Genomic DNA, 16,975 nt, shown 5'->3' with positions numbered 1-16,975 from the left:
AGGATCTTTATACATTCTCTTATAATTTTGGCATTATGGTGGGTGGTTAAAGGGTGTCAATGGTACCCATTACCCGATGTACCAGAACCAATTAGTCGGTTTTGGGTCTAACATTATGGACCCGATCATCTTTTGATTGAGTTTTGGGTAGTTATATTAAGGATCCGATAAGAATCAAGTCTCCTTCAAGTACGCAACGGGTATCCGATTAGTAAATTTATTTTATTTATAACATTTATAATAAAATTAGTAGTCTAATTAAATACTTAAAAAGAAACATCTTGAAGTAAATGTACTTGATTTAAATTAAAATATAAAGAATTTTTTTTTTTTTTTACTCTTTCTCTGCATGAAAGTTTATTTATTGTACAATATTTTGTGCATTTCAACGACAAATAAATGGTCCATACCATAAACTTTTACAAGTTTGTGAGACCATTTTGGCCACCCAACTTGGCGAAGACACATATCACTAAGGGGCGAGGGGCCCCACTAGGAATAACATGTCAACGTTTTAAGTGAAGTTAGTAAAACAAGAAGTTACCGAACTCCATACCCTGGGCGAGTACATTACAGAAAGAAGGAAATTAATAGTTCATATCCCAATCATAAAGAGTGTGAAGCACGGGTTCAACTTGAGTACACAATTTAACACCTTAGCAAGGTGAGTCCCCTCAATCAAAGAAGACATTAAAACCTAAAACCGCGTAGGTAGGATGACAAACTATGATCGGCTTGAGAAAATCAACCGAATAAATTGAGACCTCAGCTCAAACTTAGGCTCAATGGGATACCATGTGTCAGAGATCTTTTTATTTCACGTTAATGACCTGCAACACTTACACATTAAATTGAAATTTTACTGACAAGTGATGGATCCATCTTCCAAAGTATTCAAGTGCGTATCAAACTGAACAACTCATCAAGTCACTTGGATCAACTTTGTAGTGACACCTATCCCTGAATTTCGTCTATAAAAGCCAAATTACCAAACTAAAGAGTGGGTTGTGAATTCTGCCTAGAGAGAGAAATCCGCCAAGAGAAATAACACATTGCAAATCTACTATTCATCATCATCTTATCTACTTCTTTCTTTTTTTTTATAAGTATTAATTAAACCTTTAAAGGATCGTTAGTAGGCACTACATCGGGGTCTCAATCTTTCTCACCTTCTATCGTCTTAAAAGCCACAAAAGTGCAGAGGAGAACCAGACCATCTGCTTGGAGAAGAAGAGGTCATGAGGCTAAAGATCGAAGCTGACAGTAAAAGAGGGCGATCGAGTCAGTACTAAAAAGGAAAGAAGATCAAGCTAACCATCAGAAGAAGTTAGTAAGGATTGTATCGACAAGAGACTAGAAAAGAGTTAGGCCACCACTAAGGAGAAAAGTCAAGGACCAAGAACATAAATCAAACACATCGGAAAGAGTGGTTGGTCATGCCGCTAGACACAAAGAGAAAAGCCTCGGACTTACCACACTAAGTGGTCGTAATTTTACAACCCAAGGTGTGGAAGGCCAAAAAGTTTTCCACAATTATCACCGCCATAAAAAAGGCTAGCATGCATCTCGAGGAGTGGAAGGATAAAAAAACCTTCCACAAAGTTTATTCTTAAAATTTTGATTTGCTCGAAGAATTCATTGTTGATCTTAACTTTCAATTGAGGGATTACAAGTTCTGTTGTTACGTTTATAAATAATTGTCTATTCCTTTGGATACTCATTTAAAAAATATTCTCTCTCTTACTAGGTACCCAACGGGAACCCAATGGGTATCGGGTATTTGGAGGGTCAGTTCTAGTTCCAAGGATCTCATACCTAGAACAGAAACCAATAAAAATCGAAACTGAGATTTTATTTAGGTTTCAATTTTGGGTATATGTAGAACCGACCCGTTGACACCCTTAGTTGTGGCAAATGATTTTCTTAGGGTAAGGCAGAGAAAATATATTGTTTTTTTTCCTAGGCAAATAACTAGCCTGAAAAATGACCAACCTAGAAAAAGAGAATTTTCTCCCCTATTACTGCTACTACCATTGATGCTGCTGGTACTTTAAAAAAAAAAAAAAAAAAAGATAGGACTGCTTTTCGACGAGAAAAATTCATGGTTTTAATCTGTACTTCTCCCTATGCTTATTTCCTATTTGTATTCTATCTATGGGTCCAATGGTACAATGGGTTCTTATTACTTTTATGATCATCTTAAAAAACAAAAAAAACAAAAAAATCAATTCCTTCCTACATTCCTAACCTCATGAAAAATTGATTTGAAATAAGATCTTTAAACATCTTTATTATATTCAATCAATGCTCAAATGCTTAATTTCCAAAAAAGAAAATGACTTGCATTTCCAAAATATAGATCTATTTGATCTATGTCGATCAAGGTATTAAGAAAACAGAATGACTTGCATTTTGATAACTTTAATTCAATTGTTCTAATTGAAAAAAGAATAATTTTCTGCAAAAGAAAAGAGGATTCTAAACAACCATCTTCATCTTCTAAATACATATTTCATGGAAGGAAAGCTGTAAGCATGGTTATACTACATTTTAAATAACAACTAACCATCTCTAATGGTAATGTACCATTTACTGTGGGGAGGATTTTGGGACCTTTATTACTTGCAATAGCCATGAAATTGCACCCCCCAAACCACCTAATATCACTCTATAGCTTGTGTAGGCAGATGAGTATGAATCTCTTTGGTTGTACTTGTTTGCCTTCCCTCACGAGCTATTATAATTTCTATGTCGGATTTTACCTCTTTGAAATTCGCCATTCTCCCCAATTCTTCGACTTGTTGGATAACAAGATCTAGCCTTACCACCATTTCTACTAGCAAAGAAGCAAATGCAGCAAATGGAAGCGCCTCAGAGAATTCAAGACTAGTAATTGCAAGCTTACTCAATGTTGGTCTTAAGAATTTTCGCCCGGACTCCTTGGACTGATCGGTTACCCGTTTGGTTCTCCATTCGAGCAATGCTGAGGAATCGGTCTTGACTGAGGATAAGGATACCCCGGATTCCTTATCCTGTTTTTGATTGGCAGATGCTGCAGCTACAGCTAACATGTTGGTTACTTGGTTTCGGTTGGAGCCAAGGAAGAGTCTTGGTTGGGATTTGATCGCATTGTTTAGATCTTGCAATGCCTCATGAAGATTATCCGAGAGTAATCCTGGAGAGCAACGATAACGATTTCTTATGCTATCGGCGAGGTCCATGAGTACGTTTGAGACTTCCCTTGAAACTCGGATGCATGGGCCCTTGAAAAGAGCTCGAACCGATCTTGGTGTCTGAAAAAACAACCACTATGTATCATCAAATTTGAATACTTTAACAGGAATTTGATACTTTTTTTTTTTTTAATAATTTAAATGTGGCAAAATTGAAACCTGATCTTAATCAGCACCTAACTTTTGATTTAAGTATCTACTTAGCTATTATTATATATGTTTTTGGAGTGATTTGTAAAACATATTTTAATTGGTATAATGAAACGATTCAACCGTTCTTATTTTTTGCATTTCAGGATTATCTTAGTAGATTTGACACAGAATTTCATAATTGAATTGGATTAATGAATTTTGTAAAAAAGTTATTTGTGAAAATGGGTATGTATCCATTTTTAATTATATTTTTTTTCATAACTGGTTCTGTAATTTTTACAATGTTTTCTTAAAAGATGGTTGGCCAATATTCATCAATAGTCATCCATTCAAAGATCAAATGTATACCAAAAAAAAAAAACTTCAATTGGAGCAAAGAATGTGATTGCATTATAAGGCCTCTAATTGACCAGATTGAAGCAAGTTCAAATGGGATGATTTAACATGAAAATAATTATCCAAGGGTGTTGACATTTATACGATAAGGGAGACTAGAACAGAGTAAAAAATGAGGAAAATTTCTACATTACCTTAATCTCCGATTGCAAACATCCATGTAGAGCCACAGCAGTGTATGCTAGATGGCGAAGAGCACCTCCCAATTTCACATATTGTTGCCATGGATACCTATTACAATGTCTCGAATGCCTTGGCTCCCAACTCGCATGCATCGCCTGATCAATTCAAAATATTCTCTAGTCGTTAACATTTATTTCGTCATCTTTAGTAAATTTAATTGGAGTTTGAAGGACATATATAATTCAACAAGAGGTGTGTTGTTAGATCTTATTACTTACAAGTGTTTCATCGATGGACTTAGAGTCCAAAACTACCTTGTAGCCCTTATAGATGGGGTCCTCCAATGATTTATCCTCAATAATGATCTCCAAATCTTGGAAGTATTCGTTAACACAAGCTGCATGTTTAACACTCATAAGTCTATAATTCGATTAATCTCCATCGATGATGGTGGAAGAGATTGCATGGAAGTCTACATGCAAAGGTAGAAAAACCAATGAAATGAGTCCGAGAGACGTTAAAATAGTTGTTAAATCTTTATTCATTCCCACATGAAAGTAAGCAAACGGGCCCAATTACTAAGATCCCATAATACAATGAACAGAACATTAACGCGGTTTACGAGTTCAATTTGCAGAATTGAAGCTCGTTTCCTAATACTATGTATCTTTGAAAACGGAGAAAAAGAAGACGAATTTGAAATCAAATTTTAGTTCTATAAAACCCCTTTCACTAGAACAAATACATATAGGATTCAAATCACCACTTTAGAGAGATACTAGTCTTTTGAAGAGCCACAAAAACCTGATGTTTATATCAACTCTTCAATCAATTTGAAGAGACACAAAATCAACAATAAAACTGTCAAAATTTCAACAACAACCAAAAAAAAATTTTATTTTAACTTTAACCATGATGAAAATACATGTAATAGAATTATTAATTGCGTACCTTCAATTGATCTTGCTAAGCCTTCAAACTTAAACACAGTGGAATTATGGAGGTCTTCACCAGACCAATTTGGAAAAATCAATAAACTCATGAGAAGGCAAACCCCACAGCCGATAGCGATAGTGTAGAAGCGCTCATGAGCGATTCGCAGGACATTATGGACACGATAGCTAGACACCGTTATCAGATTAAATGTTAAAAGAAAAATTACGACCCCATAGTCATAATTCTTCTTTATGTATGGAATGAACCTCATATATGTAGCTGCAGATCCTGTTCAAGACAAAAAATCAAGAAGAAAATCTAAGAAAATTGCGGATTTAAAAAAAAGAAAGAGAAAAAGTGGTACTTAATCTTAAAATACCTATTAGAAAGACTGCCAATCCTATAAAAACAGCTCGAAAAATATGTCCAGTCTCGCCAGCGATATACTCAATGAAGAATGCTAATGATCCAGCACAAAATGTCCCTACTCCTCTGTTCAATCCTTTGCATAAAGTTGCACCTAAGACATTAAAACAGAACAAATTAATAACTTTAAGATTAAAAACTATACCATAAAATCATTAACGAGCACCATTAGGCCTATTCGTTTATCGATAACCATTATATCGATCATACAAAACCTCTCACCTGCAGTGAATTCAAGTACTACAACCACAGTCATGACAGCCCATATTGCATTCTGGCCCATTCCTTCGAACAATGGTTCCATGAGATACAAAAGTGATACAAGTGTCAATGCAAACCCAACTTTTAGAGAGTGTATGACCCTTCTTGAGTCATCTCGACCGACTTTCCATATCGTCCTCCATAGTAGAATAGGAAAGCTTCTCATTTTCGTCATAAACACTTCAAAAGGTGTCTTCTTCATCGTGTTCTTGCCAACATTGGAAGCTCGATTTTCAGTATTTTCCATGGCTATAAGAACGCTAGCTAAAATTCTTTGGTACTTGAATGTATATATGATTATGGGTATTTTAGTATGAAAGCAAGAAACTATGGTGTAATATATAGGTAGGATGATGGTTCTAAGCAATGAGACTGAAATGGGTCTCTTTAAAGAATTGAGATTCTGTTATTTGAATCCCACCCCACAAACTCTCTACAAGGCAGGTGTGCGGTTTATTTCAAGTTAGAGAGACTAGTAAATGCTTCTTCATTCACATGGGTTCCATTAAAGTAAGGCAGATATTAAATGGTGTAGCTATCACAAGTGTTGCAAGTCAAATACAAGAAACCCATTCTAATAAAATGGGCATTTAGTTCTACCCCATTTGTAAATAGGTTTATTTAGTAATACCCCCTTGAACTTTGTGAAATCAGTAATAGCTCCCTTGACCATTTGTCAATGATCTTATACTCTTTGTTTAAAATCTTGTATTGAGTCAATGTCTTGCTCAAGAGAAAAAATGAGACTTTCTCGAGACAATTTGAAATGTTTAATGTTTCTAGGTCAATGTTATATTCTGATCTTGGCTGAAATAGTATGAGAGACAGCCCCATTAGACTATTATGTAGTGTTTTTGTTGTCGAGAAAGAGTCAAGGGGGTCATATTAATTTTTTAAAGTTTAAGGGTATCTTATTATTTAGCTGTATTTCTTGGGGAGGTAGTAACAAAAAACCTGGTAATGAAATAGATTAGAGGTTTTTATAATGCACTAGCATATTAAATATTTCCATAAAAGATGAACAATGAACTTTTAAGGACTTACCTCAAGAGAGACGGAGACAATTTCACTTTTTTCCATTATTATTAATAATTATATATTTTTTAACGTTATATATTGGACTGCTTGAATGTCCATTGTTTATGTTAAAATTAGATATTTTTAGGACTTTTTTAGCACCAAAAAAAAAAAAAAAAAAACTAACACTTTTTTTCTTAGCATAAAACATTTTTATAATTGCTGACAATAACATTTTCTCAAAATAATCTTTCTTCAGAAAATGGATTTCCTGAGAAAACAATTACTGGAAAATATATGGTTACCTTACCCTTTGGGAAAATGATTTCAGTTTCGGAGGTGGAAGTAAACTAAATTAGAAAAAAATAGAATGTTAATTAGAATTTTCATGCCTTGACAATAAAATCATTTTCATAAGGGGTCAAGTTACTGAATATTTTTCCTGCCTTAATTACCCATTAAATGCACAATTAAACGAATGACGGATTGTATTTACTGAAGAAAAACATTTTCTCACGCAATCATACACACCCTTAATTAAACAAAAAATTGCAAAGGAATTGTATTTTTCTCAAGAAAAAACATTTTCCCAGTTATTTTCTCATGAAATCATACACACCGTTAATTAAACTAAAATTGCAACCTATGTGTTGCTAAGTACAGGAAGGTTTGACATTTTTTTATCAGGCTTGGTTGTTTCAGCCACCTAAAATGTTGCTTTCATTTGGTGTCGGTCCTTTTTCTTGATGTTTTGGAGAGAACCATCCTTGCTATGTGAAAGCCCAATATATATGTTTCTTGACATGATCTTTAATCGATCGAAAACAAATTGGCATATCTTATATATCATCATCATTCTTATAAAAATTTGGGATTAACTAAACAAATCATGTGACATATACCCAAAAATATGATCGTGTTTAGAGCACAAATTATTAAGAACTCTAAAAAAGACATATTTTCAAAGTCTCCGATTTGGCAAAAGAAAGTTTTTCTTTAAATTATTTTCAAACTTAATCAAAATCATGAACCCTAGAGGGGTAGAGGGATCATTTACTACATTGGCTTAAATAAGGACCTCGATCTGGACTTTATATGATCTTTTAGTCCATGTAACATTTTTCTATACATTTGAACATAGCCACCGCATCTTGAATGAGTCTTGGTAGATGTTCTGACCTTGAAGTTGACGCGTCGAATCTATAAATCATACTATTTTAGGAATTTTGCATAAAACCCATGAGACGGTGATCGAGCCCCCCATATGTGGACCATCTTTACATCTACTTTTCATTAATAAGATTTTTTTTCTTTGGTTATGTGTGTGTACACAGCTACTTGTACCTAGAGTCACGAGTTGTAAAAGGTCCTGATGGAGCTGTAGTTTTGACTTGCAAGAAAAGGAATAGTAGTTATGGTTCACCTGAACCTTCACATGTATTGAAAATGGTGTGTAATAATTAAGAGTCTATTTTCATTCATGCAAGTAGGGGTTGCTATGTGACATTGGGTCTATGTGCTCTCTCTCGTGCACTCTCAACCTCTCTCAACTTAAAGCCAAGGGTTTTCCATGTGTCATCGTATTCTCTTGACACATGGAAAGCCAAATGTGACACATGGAAAAATCCCTTTTTGCTATGTGTCACTCATTTTGTGCAACCATTTTAGATTCCCCCCTTTTCAATAATAATAATAATAAATAAAAAAATCTTCGCGTAAGTCCTAAACGAAAACTTAGTTTCTTTCCCGAGTGAAAATCATACACGAGTGTGTATTAGTCAACAGCCCATGATATGAAGTATGTGAAGGAATCAAGATTGAACCTATCTATATAAATAGTTTTCATTTGATAATTCTAAAATCGTCATAAAATCAACTCAAACCAACAAAATTCAGAAGTAAAGAAATGAAAATTTCTTGACATATCCAATTAGTAACACCTCCAATTGTTTGTTAAAGTTCCTAATTTGAACTCTTTTCATGACCACCAAAGCATATTTGATGAACTCCACCTTGACAAATGAACTTGTAATTGTCCCAAAGATTTGAGGTCAGTTAAATGAATTAGGTTTCTCCATTTCACTCTATTTAGAATCATGTCTTTAATTATTAAAAGAGTCTTATATATCTATTTAATCTTACCATCTTCATTCATTTTTGTCTTTGTCTCAGGCATTTAGAATCTTTAATTTGATTATAATCTAATTTGAGAATGGTCTTTGATCTATAGTGCATGTCGAATATCCTTATAATGGTTGATGTTCCTCCAAACTTCTCTACACAAACTCCTCCAAACATTGTTCATTTATACTCTACCACTCTCCCATATCTTGATAATTTATATAACTATGATTTGTGTTTGCAGCACATATGATGTGTAGCATTGCTACTAAGTATTTAATTTTACTCACAACCGGTCACTGTAACTATTTTACTTTTTAAACAACCATAAAGAAAATTACTCAACTTGATTAGCTTGAAACCTGTGTTCAATAAAGTCAGGAAAACATGGGATATATTAAAAAATAAAAATAACTTTTGTAAGTATAAAAAGTGCAAAGAAATATATATTAAATACACTAAATGATAAATGACACTTAAAAAAATACCAAAAAAAAAAAAAAAAAAAAGGTTGATTAAATCAAGGCTGATCGTGATTTTTTCACAAATCAAAGAATTTTTAAAAAACTTCGTGACTTTTTGAAAAAATCGTGATATAATTGAAAATATTTAAAATCATGATTTAATTGTGAATTTTTCAAAAAATCACAGATTTTTGTCACTATGGATAGAATTGATCATAAGAATTATGTTTAAGATTAAGCCTGACCAACTGGACTTAACACTGCGCCCAATCATGAATTATCAATCAACTTGTACAGTGGCTGTCTTATTTTACTATATTCGATAATTTTTTTCTCTCTCTATTTGTATAATATATTGATTGTACAAAAATGACTACAAGTTTGATAGATTTGGGAACACTACTCTCTTGACGCGGTAGTGCACACATAATCATAGATTTCTTTTCTCGAGATACAAGTTAAAAAATCAATGATTTTCTATACACGTCAGCCCAGCCAGTGTTGAACACGATGTGTTCAACGAAGGCAGTCCAGCATTTTCCCTCAAAATGTGGTTTGGTAATAACCACCTCAATTTCCACTTCTCTTCGAAATGAGAAGTCAAAAACAGTCACAAGTGAAAAGTGGCTCATATATACTTCTAGTTTTGGGAAAATTACCTAATTTTTTATGACGAAAGGTTTTCTTTCTAATTAATCCCTAAGTTTTAGGGTTTTTCTTAGTAGTCCATTTAGTAAAATTTTCTTTTCTTAATCGTCCCTCAACTGAGTCAACCTTAGGGCTTAAAATGGGTTGGACCTTTTATTAAATTGGAGTGATTTGATTCTGAATTTAGCAGGTTTAGTCCAATCAAGTTATTTGAATTAAAAATGGGTCGGATGTCAATTGATGTCCCTTGACCCGAGTTGGATATGGATCCATCCCTATATCCTCCTTGGTCATATTTTATATTTTTTCGGGTATTTTTTTACAATCAACAAGTGACTAAGGCCTCTCTCAACAAAGAGGAATTTACTAAATGGACTATTTAGCTAATTCCTAGAAGTTAATGAGTAATTAGAAAAAAAAAACCTTTCACCAAGGACTAGTAAATAATTTTTCTTTTTTCACATTTGTGAGCACCATTTTGTCTTTGAACTTTTGTCCCTTATTTTTTTATGAAGGTTGCTAGACCTATGTTTCGGTAGAACCCATTGGCCTCTATTATTTTGCAAATTGTTTTGGTAATTTTGGATTCTATTTAAAGGAAAACCAATATTAACCTATCTAAATAGCTTAGTTGGTAAAATCTTTGAGTGATGATAGCAGAGACCTAGGTTCAAATCCCACCAACACCAAGTTAATGAACTCATTAAAAACAAGCTTACCGATTAAAAAAATTATTTACTAATCTATACTTAGAATTATAAAATGAGTATCCTCTTAAGATATTAATAGATTTCTTTGATGGTTCAGAAACTTGCTAACACCATTGGTCATCTTCTTTCATCTATATAAGTGTAGCAATGATGCATTACTCAAATGTTAACTTCTTTTACTTGCCATTTTTATTATAGTTGTCCCATTTTCTTAAGATGGCATATGCATTTCGGGTAGAATTAAGTTTCCAATTCAACCTATATTGGAAAAAATTATTCAACCTTTTGAGCCTTCAGAAACATGATTTGATGTTGTTTCGATAGTTTTTTTAGGCATTTTTAGATTTTATTAGAAATTCTTTTTTTGATGGTATTTTCATATTTTGTCAATTAATATTTAATATTTCTTTCTCACTATCTGTAATCAGTTTTCATTTTTGCCCTATTTTGAAGGTAAGAGCTTAGACTCTTTAGGGTTCTGATGGGTCTCCCTTCCTTGCTTAATTGGTTGGTTAGGGGGCGAAGAAAGAACTGAAGTGTGCGAATGAACAACCTTGATCAACACCACTCTTCATCATATATATCTATATATATGGGAAATGTTCAGCACCCAACCATTTACCCAACATTTTGCCCAACATGTTTTGTCCTACTTGGGTTAGAAGTTTTGGAATTGGCTAATTTTTTATGAGGATGATCTCTACGGTTAGAAGATCATCCTCACCAAAAATCAGCCCATTCCAAAACTTCTAACCCCATGTTTACAAATTGAAAAATCGTGGACCATCCATTTTTTGTAAACCATTTGTGATGGGGTTCATCCTCACCAAAAATCAGCCCATTCCAAAACTTCTAACCCATGTACAACAAAACATGTTGGGCAAAATGTTGGGTGCCGAACGGGACCATCCTCACCAAAAATCAGCCTATTCCAAAACTTCTAACCCATGTGCAACAAAACATGTTGGGCAAAATGTTGGGTGCTGAACGGGACTCATATATATTTTGATAGGTACTCTTCTTCGTCTTTTTTCTCCTCATATCGTTTTTGTGATTTTAACCTACATTAACCAATCAAGGACAGCCTGTTCAGTTCATATAGAAGGGTATTCAATACGTAACTCATGCATTCTCGATCCTTTACTTTATTGCAATGGCTCAAGGTACATTTCAATTTTTTATTAAGTCTCAATCACCATTAATATATTTGTTCTTCGGATGTATTGAATTCAATGATCATGATTCTGGAGATTTATAGTCAATTGTTTTATAAATTTCGAATCTTGATTAATGATCTCTAATGTTTGTGTGTGTGTGTGTGTGTGTGTGTCACTATTTACAAACCCGTAAAAATACCAAAATTTCCTTCCAACATCCAGGTTATTGTTCGTCATTTTTAATGAAAATGCCAAGATCAGTCTTCCCCTTCCACAGTTATTCCAACTTGTCCTATGCCCTTTTCCTTCATTTTTTATGAAATGCCAACATTACCCTCATCCACGATTGAACACATCTGACTTTGGTTTGGTGGCCATTCATGCCATCCTTACACAAAATCTACTATAGAGATGTCAGTTTTCATCAAGATATTAACCCCTGTTACAGAACTCAAACTGCACTTTTCTTGCATGCTTACCAAATAACCAATTCCATCGTAGGTGCATCCAATGGAAATGCTGCCCCAACCAAAGTTTTCATTTTTCATAAGCGAAAATGCTTGAATTTTTTCTTTTTTTTTTATATTCCCACAGTAAATGTAAACTAGTTTGAACGCATTTTGTTTGGATTCTAGAATCTGATGCTATGTTTGGTTCTGATTATAATTGTGTTTCTTCCATAATCAGGTTTAAAAATCAGAAACACCGTCCATGCAATAGAATATGAACACCTTAATCATATTCTAATTCATTGTAGTTTGAAAGGAAACCTGCGAGGTTATGAGAAAATCAAGGAGATTGATAAGGTGAAGAAAACATATATTAAGCAGGGCAAAGGAGAAAAACAGGAAGAAACAATGGTGTAGAATAGCATTCTGATTACAAAAAGAAGCAATAAAATAAGAGGATATAAACAAGAAAAAAAATACCTTTTACATGGTGAACTCATTTGACAAGTGAAGATTAATAATGAGATACACTTTTCCTTGAACACGGTTGTTTTTTTCCTTAATATATTTTTGGTTACTTATCATAAGAGAAATATTCTCCTAATCGGGCAGGAAGAAAGACCCAAAAGAACATGAATGAAAATAATTAAAGTAAATATAAACCCACTTACAATAACAAAAGACAGCCATGGACAAAGTGGAATGAACGAACAAGATCCTTTTAACCAATCCCAATCTTTGAGATAAGGCTTTGTCGTTGTCGTCATGGTAGTAGTTTATTATTTATGAAAAGAAAATGCTCAACTATCACCACTCAATTCAGAAGAAGTCCACATCCCTGCAATGTTAGGAGACAAATGTTTTCTACCACTACGAACAATATAATTTCATTTAAGTCTTCCTCAACCTTGGAGAACCATTAGCCAGGATAGGATATTCAAAATATTTCCAAATCTATAATGAAAAAATCATGTCCATGTAAAATAATTCTTTCATGGTAATCAACATTGCAATAAAAAAAGATATTTCATCATAACATGCAAATTCACAAGTATAGATCACCAACATTATTTATGGATTCCATTCTGGGATCATCAGATATACTAGAGAAATAAAATCATTCTTGAAAGTTTTTGAAATTATTAGCATCAACTGTTTCCCCCAATTTAAAGCAATATCCAAGCACGCATATAACAAGGAGACAGAACTTATGCTCTTATTTAAAACTAACGATGATGCTGACGGACCCTGGCCATGTTCTATAGCAAGAAAAAGAAAACACCAGCAATCCCAATGACTATAATAAGGAAATGAAAATGTATAGTTTTTAATCCACCCAACTCTTACTCTGCCTAGTAATTTGTTCGACCAAACCTAAGAGCTTGCACCATAAACATGGATTCGTTGTTCGATCTGGAGACCGCAAGATGGGCATATAGCTTTACCCTTCTTACCATAATCCTCACTGCAATTGGCACATAGAACTTGGTGAGCACAAGGCAGGAAAACAACCGAAACTTCGTCTTTCATACATATCAAGCATTCTCTGTCATAGTTCACTTCTTTCTCTGAAGAATCTTGCAATTTACTTAATTCATGAAGCATCCTCGCATTTGTTTCTCTCTGGGATTTTGCTGTCTCAGAGTCTCCTGTGTATAAAGCATTTGATGGGTAATTTAGTTGAGTGGATTCCACAGACGCTCTGAGACGGGAGAGTTCCTGTTCGAGTCTTTGAATGTCATCCTTGTGGCGCTGAAAGTCTATCTCGATCTTGCGACGCAAAGCTTCCTGCTTTCTTTTGGCACTGACCTCAATTGAATCTTTAGATCTTCTTTCTTCCTCCACTTGTGCAATGGCCAGCTCTTTGGCCTTCAGTTCCTGCCTCCACTTCACCTTTAACCCAAAAAATAAGTCATCCACATAAGGAATTTGTATATAATGCTTGTTCAATATAGTTAAGAGACTTCTAGTTGCTTGAGATCATAGTAACAAACTCAGGGTTCAGGATTAATTCGGCAAGAGAAAGCTTCAAAAGAAGTCAGTAAAAGATCGATAAATTAAAAAATAAAAATAATCTTTTGAGTATAAAAAAATGTAAACAATATATATATATATATATATATATTAAATATTAAATGATAAAATAACACTTAAAATATGCCAGAAATAAATGTAATCTATGATTTTTCTGAAAAATCGTCAATTAAATCACGATTAATCGTGTTTTTTGTTTTTTTGTTTTTAAATCAAAGATTTATTAAAAAACTTCATGATTTTTTGAAAGAATCGTTATTTAATCTATAACTATTAAAATCGTGATTTAATCACAATTAAAAAAAAAATCTAATATTTTTGTCACTATGGCCAAGATTAAAAAAAAAGAAAGATAATAAATTGCTTTGGTTGAACCTCAAGTACATCCCATACTTGGTTGTTCATCCCAAATATCACGGTTATTTAGCTTTATGTTGGAACCTATTATGAAAGAGAAGAGAACAATTTAAAACTCCAATTGATATTTTGTTCAACGCACCTCAGTTTCTTTATGAGACTCCTTGACGAGAACCAACTGCTGTTGAAACTGCACAATCTTCTGTTTCTCCTCCGCGACCTCCTCTTGCAACTTAGTTTTCTGTTTCTCCCAAGCCAGAAGCCTCTTCAAGCACCTTTTCTCCCTTTTTGCAACTTCCAGACATGCACTATCCGACTCTGAAGCACTCAACTTGGAAGCTTCCATCTCTGCCCGTATCTCCGCATTCTCAATCTCAAGCTGTCTCACGGTAGCGTTCGCATGGTCAACTTGAGTGCTTGCCTTCCTCAACGCACTTTCCATTTCCGAGAGCCTTTTCATGGTTGTATCTTCCAAGGCTTGCTTTCCCTTCTTCATCCTTTGCGTCTCTTCCCTCTCTGTCCTCAATATCTTGAGCTCCATAAGATCGTTGCTTAGCTTTCTAGCAGCCTGCATTGCTTTCTGGTGGGCCCATTCCTTCCTCTCTTTCACTTGTCCTTCAAGATCCCTAATCTGATGGATCATATTTAAGACCGTCTCACTCTTTTGATCAACTACCCCACCTTCTGGTTTCTCTTCAAGACTCAAATTACCCAAACTACTCAAAACAGAGCTCACCACATCCGAATTCTGAGACTCTTGGGAAGCCTTAAACTTCTCTAATGGAGCTTCAGACCCTCCACTCGAAAAAGAGCCAAGACAAGCAGCTTTTGTGTTCGCTCGAAACCCTGCGGCGAACATTGTTACATTCCTTTGCAACATAGACTTCATCGATGGTGTGAGGTTGAACCTCTTTGGACACTCAACGTCTTTCATCAAAGTAGTATCAAACGAAGAAGAGAAGGACCCACTCATTTGAAAATCACTAGCCTCAACCCCACCACCAAACCCCCAACCACCATGAAATTTACATAAACCCGCAGGGACCCCAATTGGGTTGCTAGTAATAGTTTCACCATTACCACCATTACCCGATTGAGGGAGGACTGGTATCTCCATAGTGCTGGCTTGACCCATATTGAGATCACTCATGAGGAGACACCACATGGCATCTCCTTTACTCATATGGGGTCGAACCTGTTGGAGCAAAGAAACCATGCCCCCAAGCGAGTACTCCTCCAATTGCCTCAAATCCACAAAACCGGACTCGGATGCATCCAAATTCACATTAGTACCATTAATATAAGAGATCGTATTTTGCAAGATATTCGTGAGAACATCCTTGTTTCCATAACAATGCCCATTATGTAAAACAGCTTTGAGAGCAAGCTCTTCATCATACCCAAGAGATATGAGCTTAGAAATTGCTTCTTTATATATAAAATCAAGGTTTTTAAACAGTAAGTTTTCTAATTGGTCTTCAGTACAGTAACCCCAACCACTCTCATCGAAATTAGGGTTAGGGTTTCTGTTCTGTTCACCATCATTGGAAACAGGCAATTCAGTGAAGGAAGAAAGGTTACCGATTCTATCTTCCAGCTGATTATGATCGGTTTCAGGTTTTATTGATCGAGTTTTTCGATGATTGTTTCGAAGATGTTTCTCTCTAACAGTGCAACCCATTTGGGGAAAAAGGGATCGAAATCAAGAACCCTAAAGAAAACAGATACTGGAATTAAGAATCGATTGGTTAAAACCAATCGACTGTTATGGAAATCAGACAACAAAGAAAAATATAACAATAATCAAAGAAACCAAATTACAGAAATCTCACCAACTTAGATGAAGATCTTGTTTGATTCTTGACTGATTTGCAGAGAGAGCGAGGGAAAGAGAAAGAGAAAGAGAAAGAGATGCCAAATATACAGAGTGAGAAATAAACCATGCCCACCAATCTGTGCTGATATTTGTTTCAGGAGAACGTCTTCCTTAGATCTAATCCATTGGGTGTCCCTCGGGATACACTAAAACCATGATGAGTCTACACTTAGATATACGTTACATTAATCCAATCTCTATGATCCTCGAGATCCACGTACAGATATGTTTAGGACAATCTAACAGTTTCACTGTTTTAAAAAAATGAGTCAGCCCTAAACGAAATGGTAAATACCAGAGCATATTTAATACGATTGTGATTTATAATTAAAACGAAGATAAAACCTTATCCCAAAGATTTGGAGTCTGGTAAACGAATATTCGATGTATCCAAAATGTCGTCAACATTTATCATTTGATGTCAGTGAGTCCGTAAGAAATCCCACATTTCTATTAGGCCACGTGGATTGAAGGTATCCCAACTCGCAAACCAATAGGAATGTAGGGTATTTTGCGGTCAATGTCAGATAATTTGTTAAACGTGAAAATAGAATTATCGTGACATTAGACAATAAAGTCAAGGAATAATAATACTATAAAGTCAGTATCAAAAT

General features: G+C 34.5%; 2 protein-coding genes across 3 annotated transcripts; both read right to left on the bottom strand.

The window, feature by feature from the left end:
• Positions 1 to 2,398: 2,398 nt before the first annotated feature.
• On the bottom strand, positions 2,399 to 5,977 carry LOC147391461 (aluminum-activated malate transporter 12-like). Its single transcript, XM_086417265.1, has 6 exons — positions 5,490 to 5,977; positions 5,221 to 5,361; positions 4,857 to 5,129; positions 4,184 to 4,302; positions 3,917 to 4,060; positions 2,399 to 3,293 (listed from the first exon to the last, which is right to left on the bottom strand). Exons 1-6 carry the CDS (start codon positions 5,773 to 5,775, stop codon positions 2,664 to 2,666), a joined length of 1,593 nt encoding a protein of 530 aa, XP_086273391.1. The 5' UTR covers positions 5,776 to 5,977; the 3' UTR covers positions 2,399 to 2,663.
• Positions 5,978 to 13,195: 7,218 nt separating this feature from the next.
• Positions 13,196 to 16,459, bottom strand: LOC147391460 (MND1-interacting protein 1-like). Of its 2 annotated transcripts, XM_086458516.1 has the most exons (3): positions 16,318 to 16,459; positions 14,628 to 16,196; positions 13,196 to 13,987 (listed from the first exon to the last, which is right to left on the bottom strand). In XM_086458516.1, the coding sequence occupies exons 2-3, from the start codon at positions 16,164 to 16,166 to the stop codon at positions 13,469 to 13,471; spliced, it is 2,058 nt and encodes a 685-aa protein (XP_086314642.1). In that variant the 5' UTR covers positions 16,167 to 16,196; positions 16,318 to 16,459; the 3' UTR covers positions 13,196 to 13,468. The 2 variants fall into 2 exon arrangements, with proteins under 2 accessions (XP_086314642.1, XP_086314643.1); XM_086458517.1 differs by lacking the exon at positions 16,318 to 16,459 and having other exon boundaries at positions 14,628 to 16,212.
• Positions 16,460 to 16,975: the final 516 nt, after the last annotated feature.

This window comes from Akebia trifoliata, chromosome 11, assembly GCF_017979445.1.
Source record: "Akebia trifoliata isolate Shusen 1 chromosome 11, ASM1797944v1, whole genome shotgun sequence".
Taxonomy (NCBI): Eukaryota; Viridiplantae; Streptophyta; class Magnoliopsida; order Ranunculales; family Lardizabalaceae; genus Akebia; species Akebia trifoliata.
Note: the sequence above shows the minus strand (reverse complement) of the source record. Positions and strands in the feature narration are given on the sequence as shown.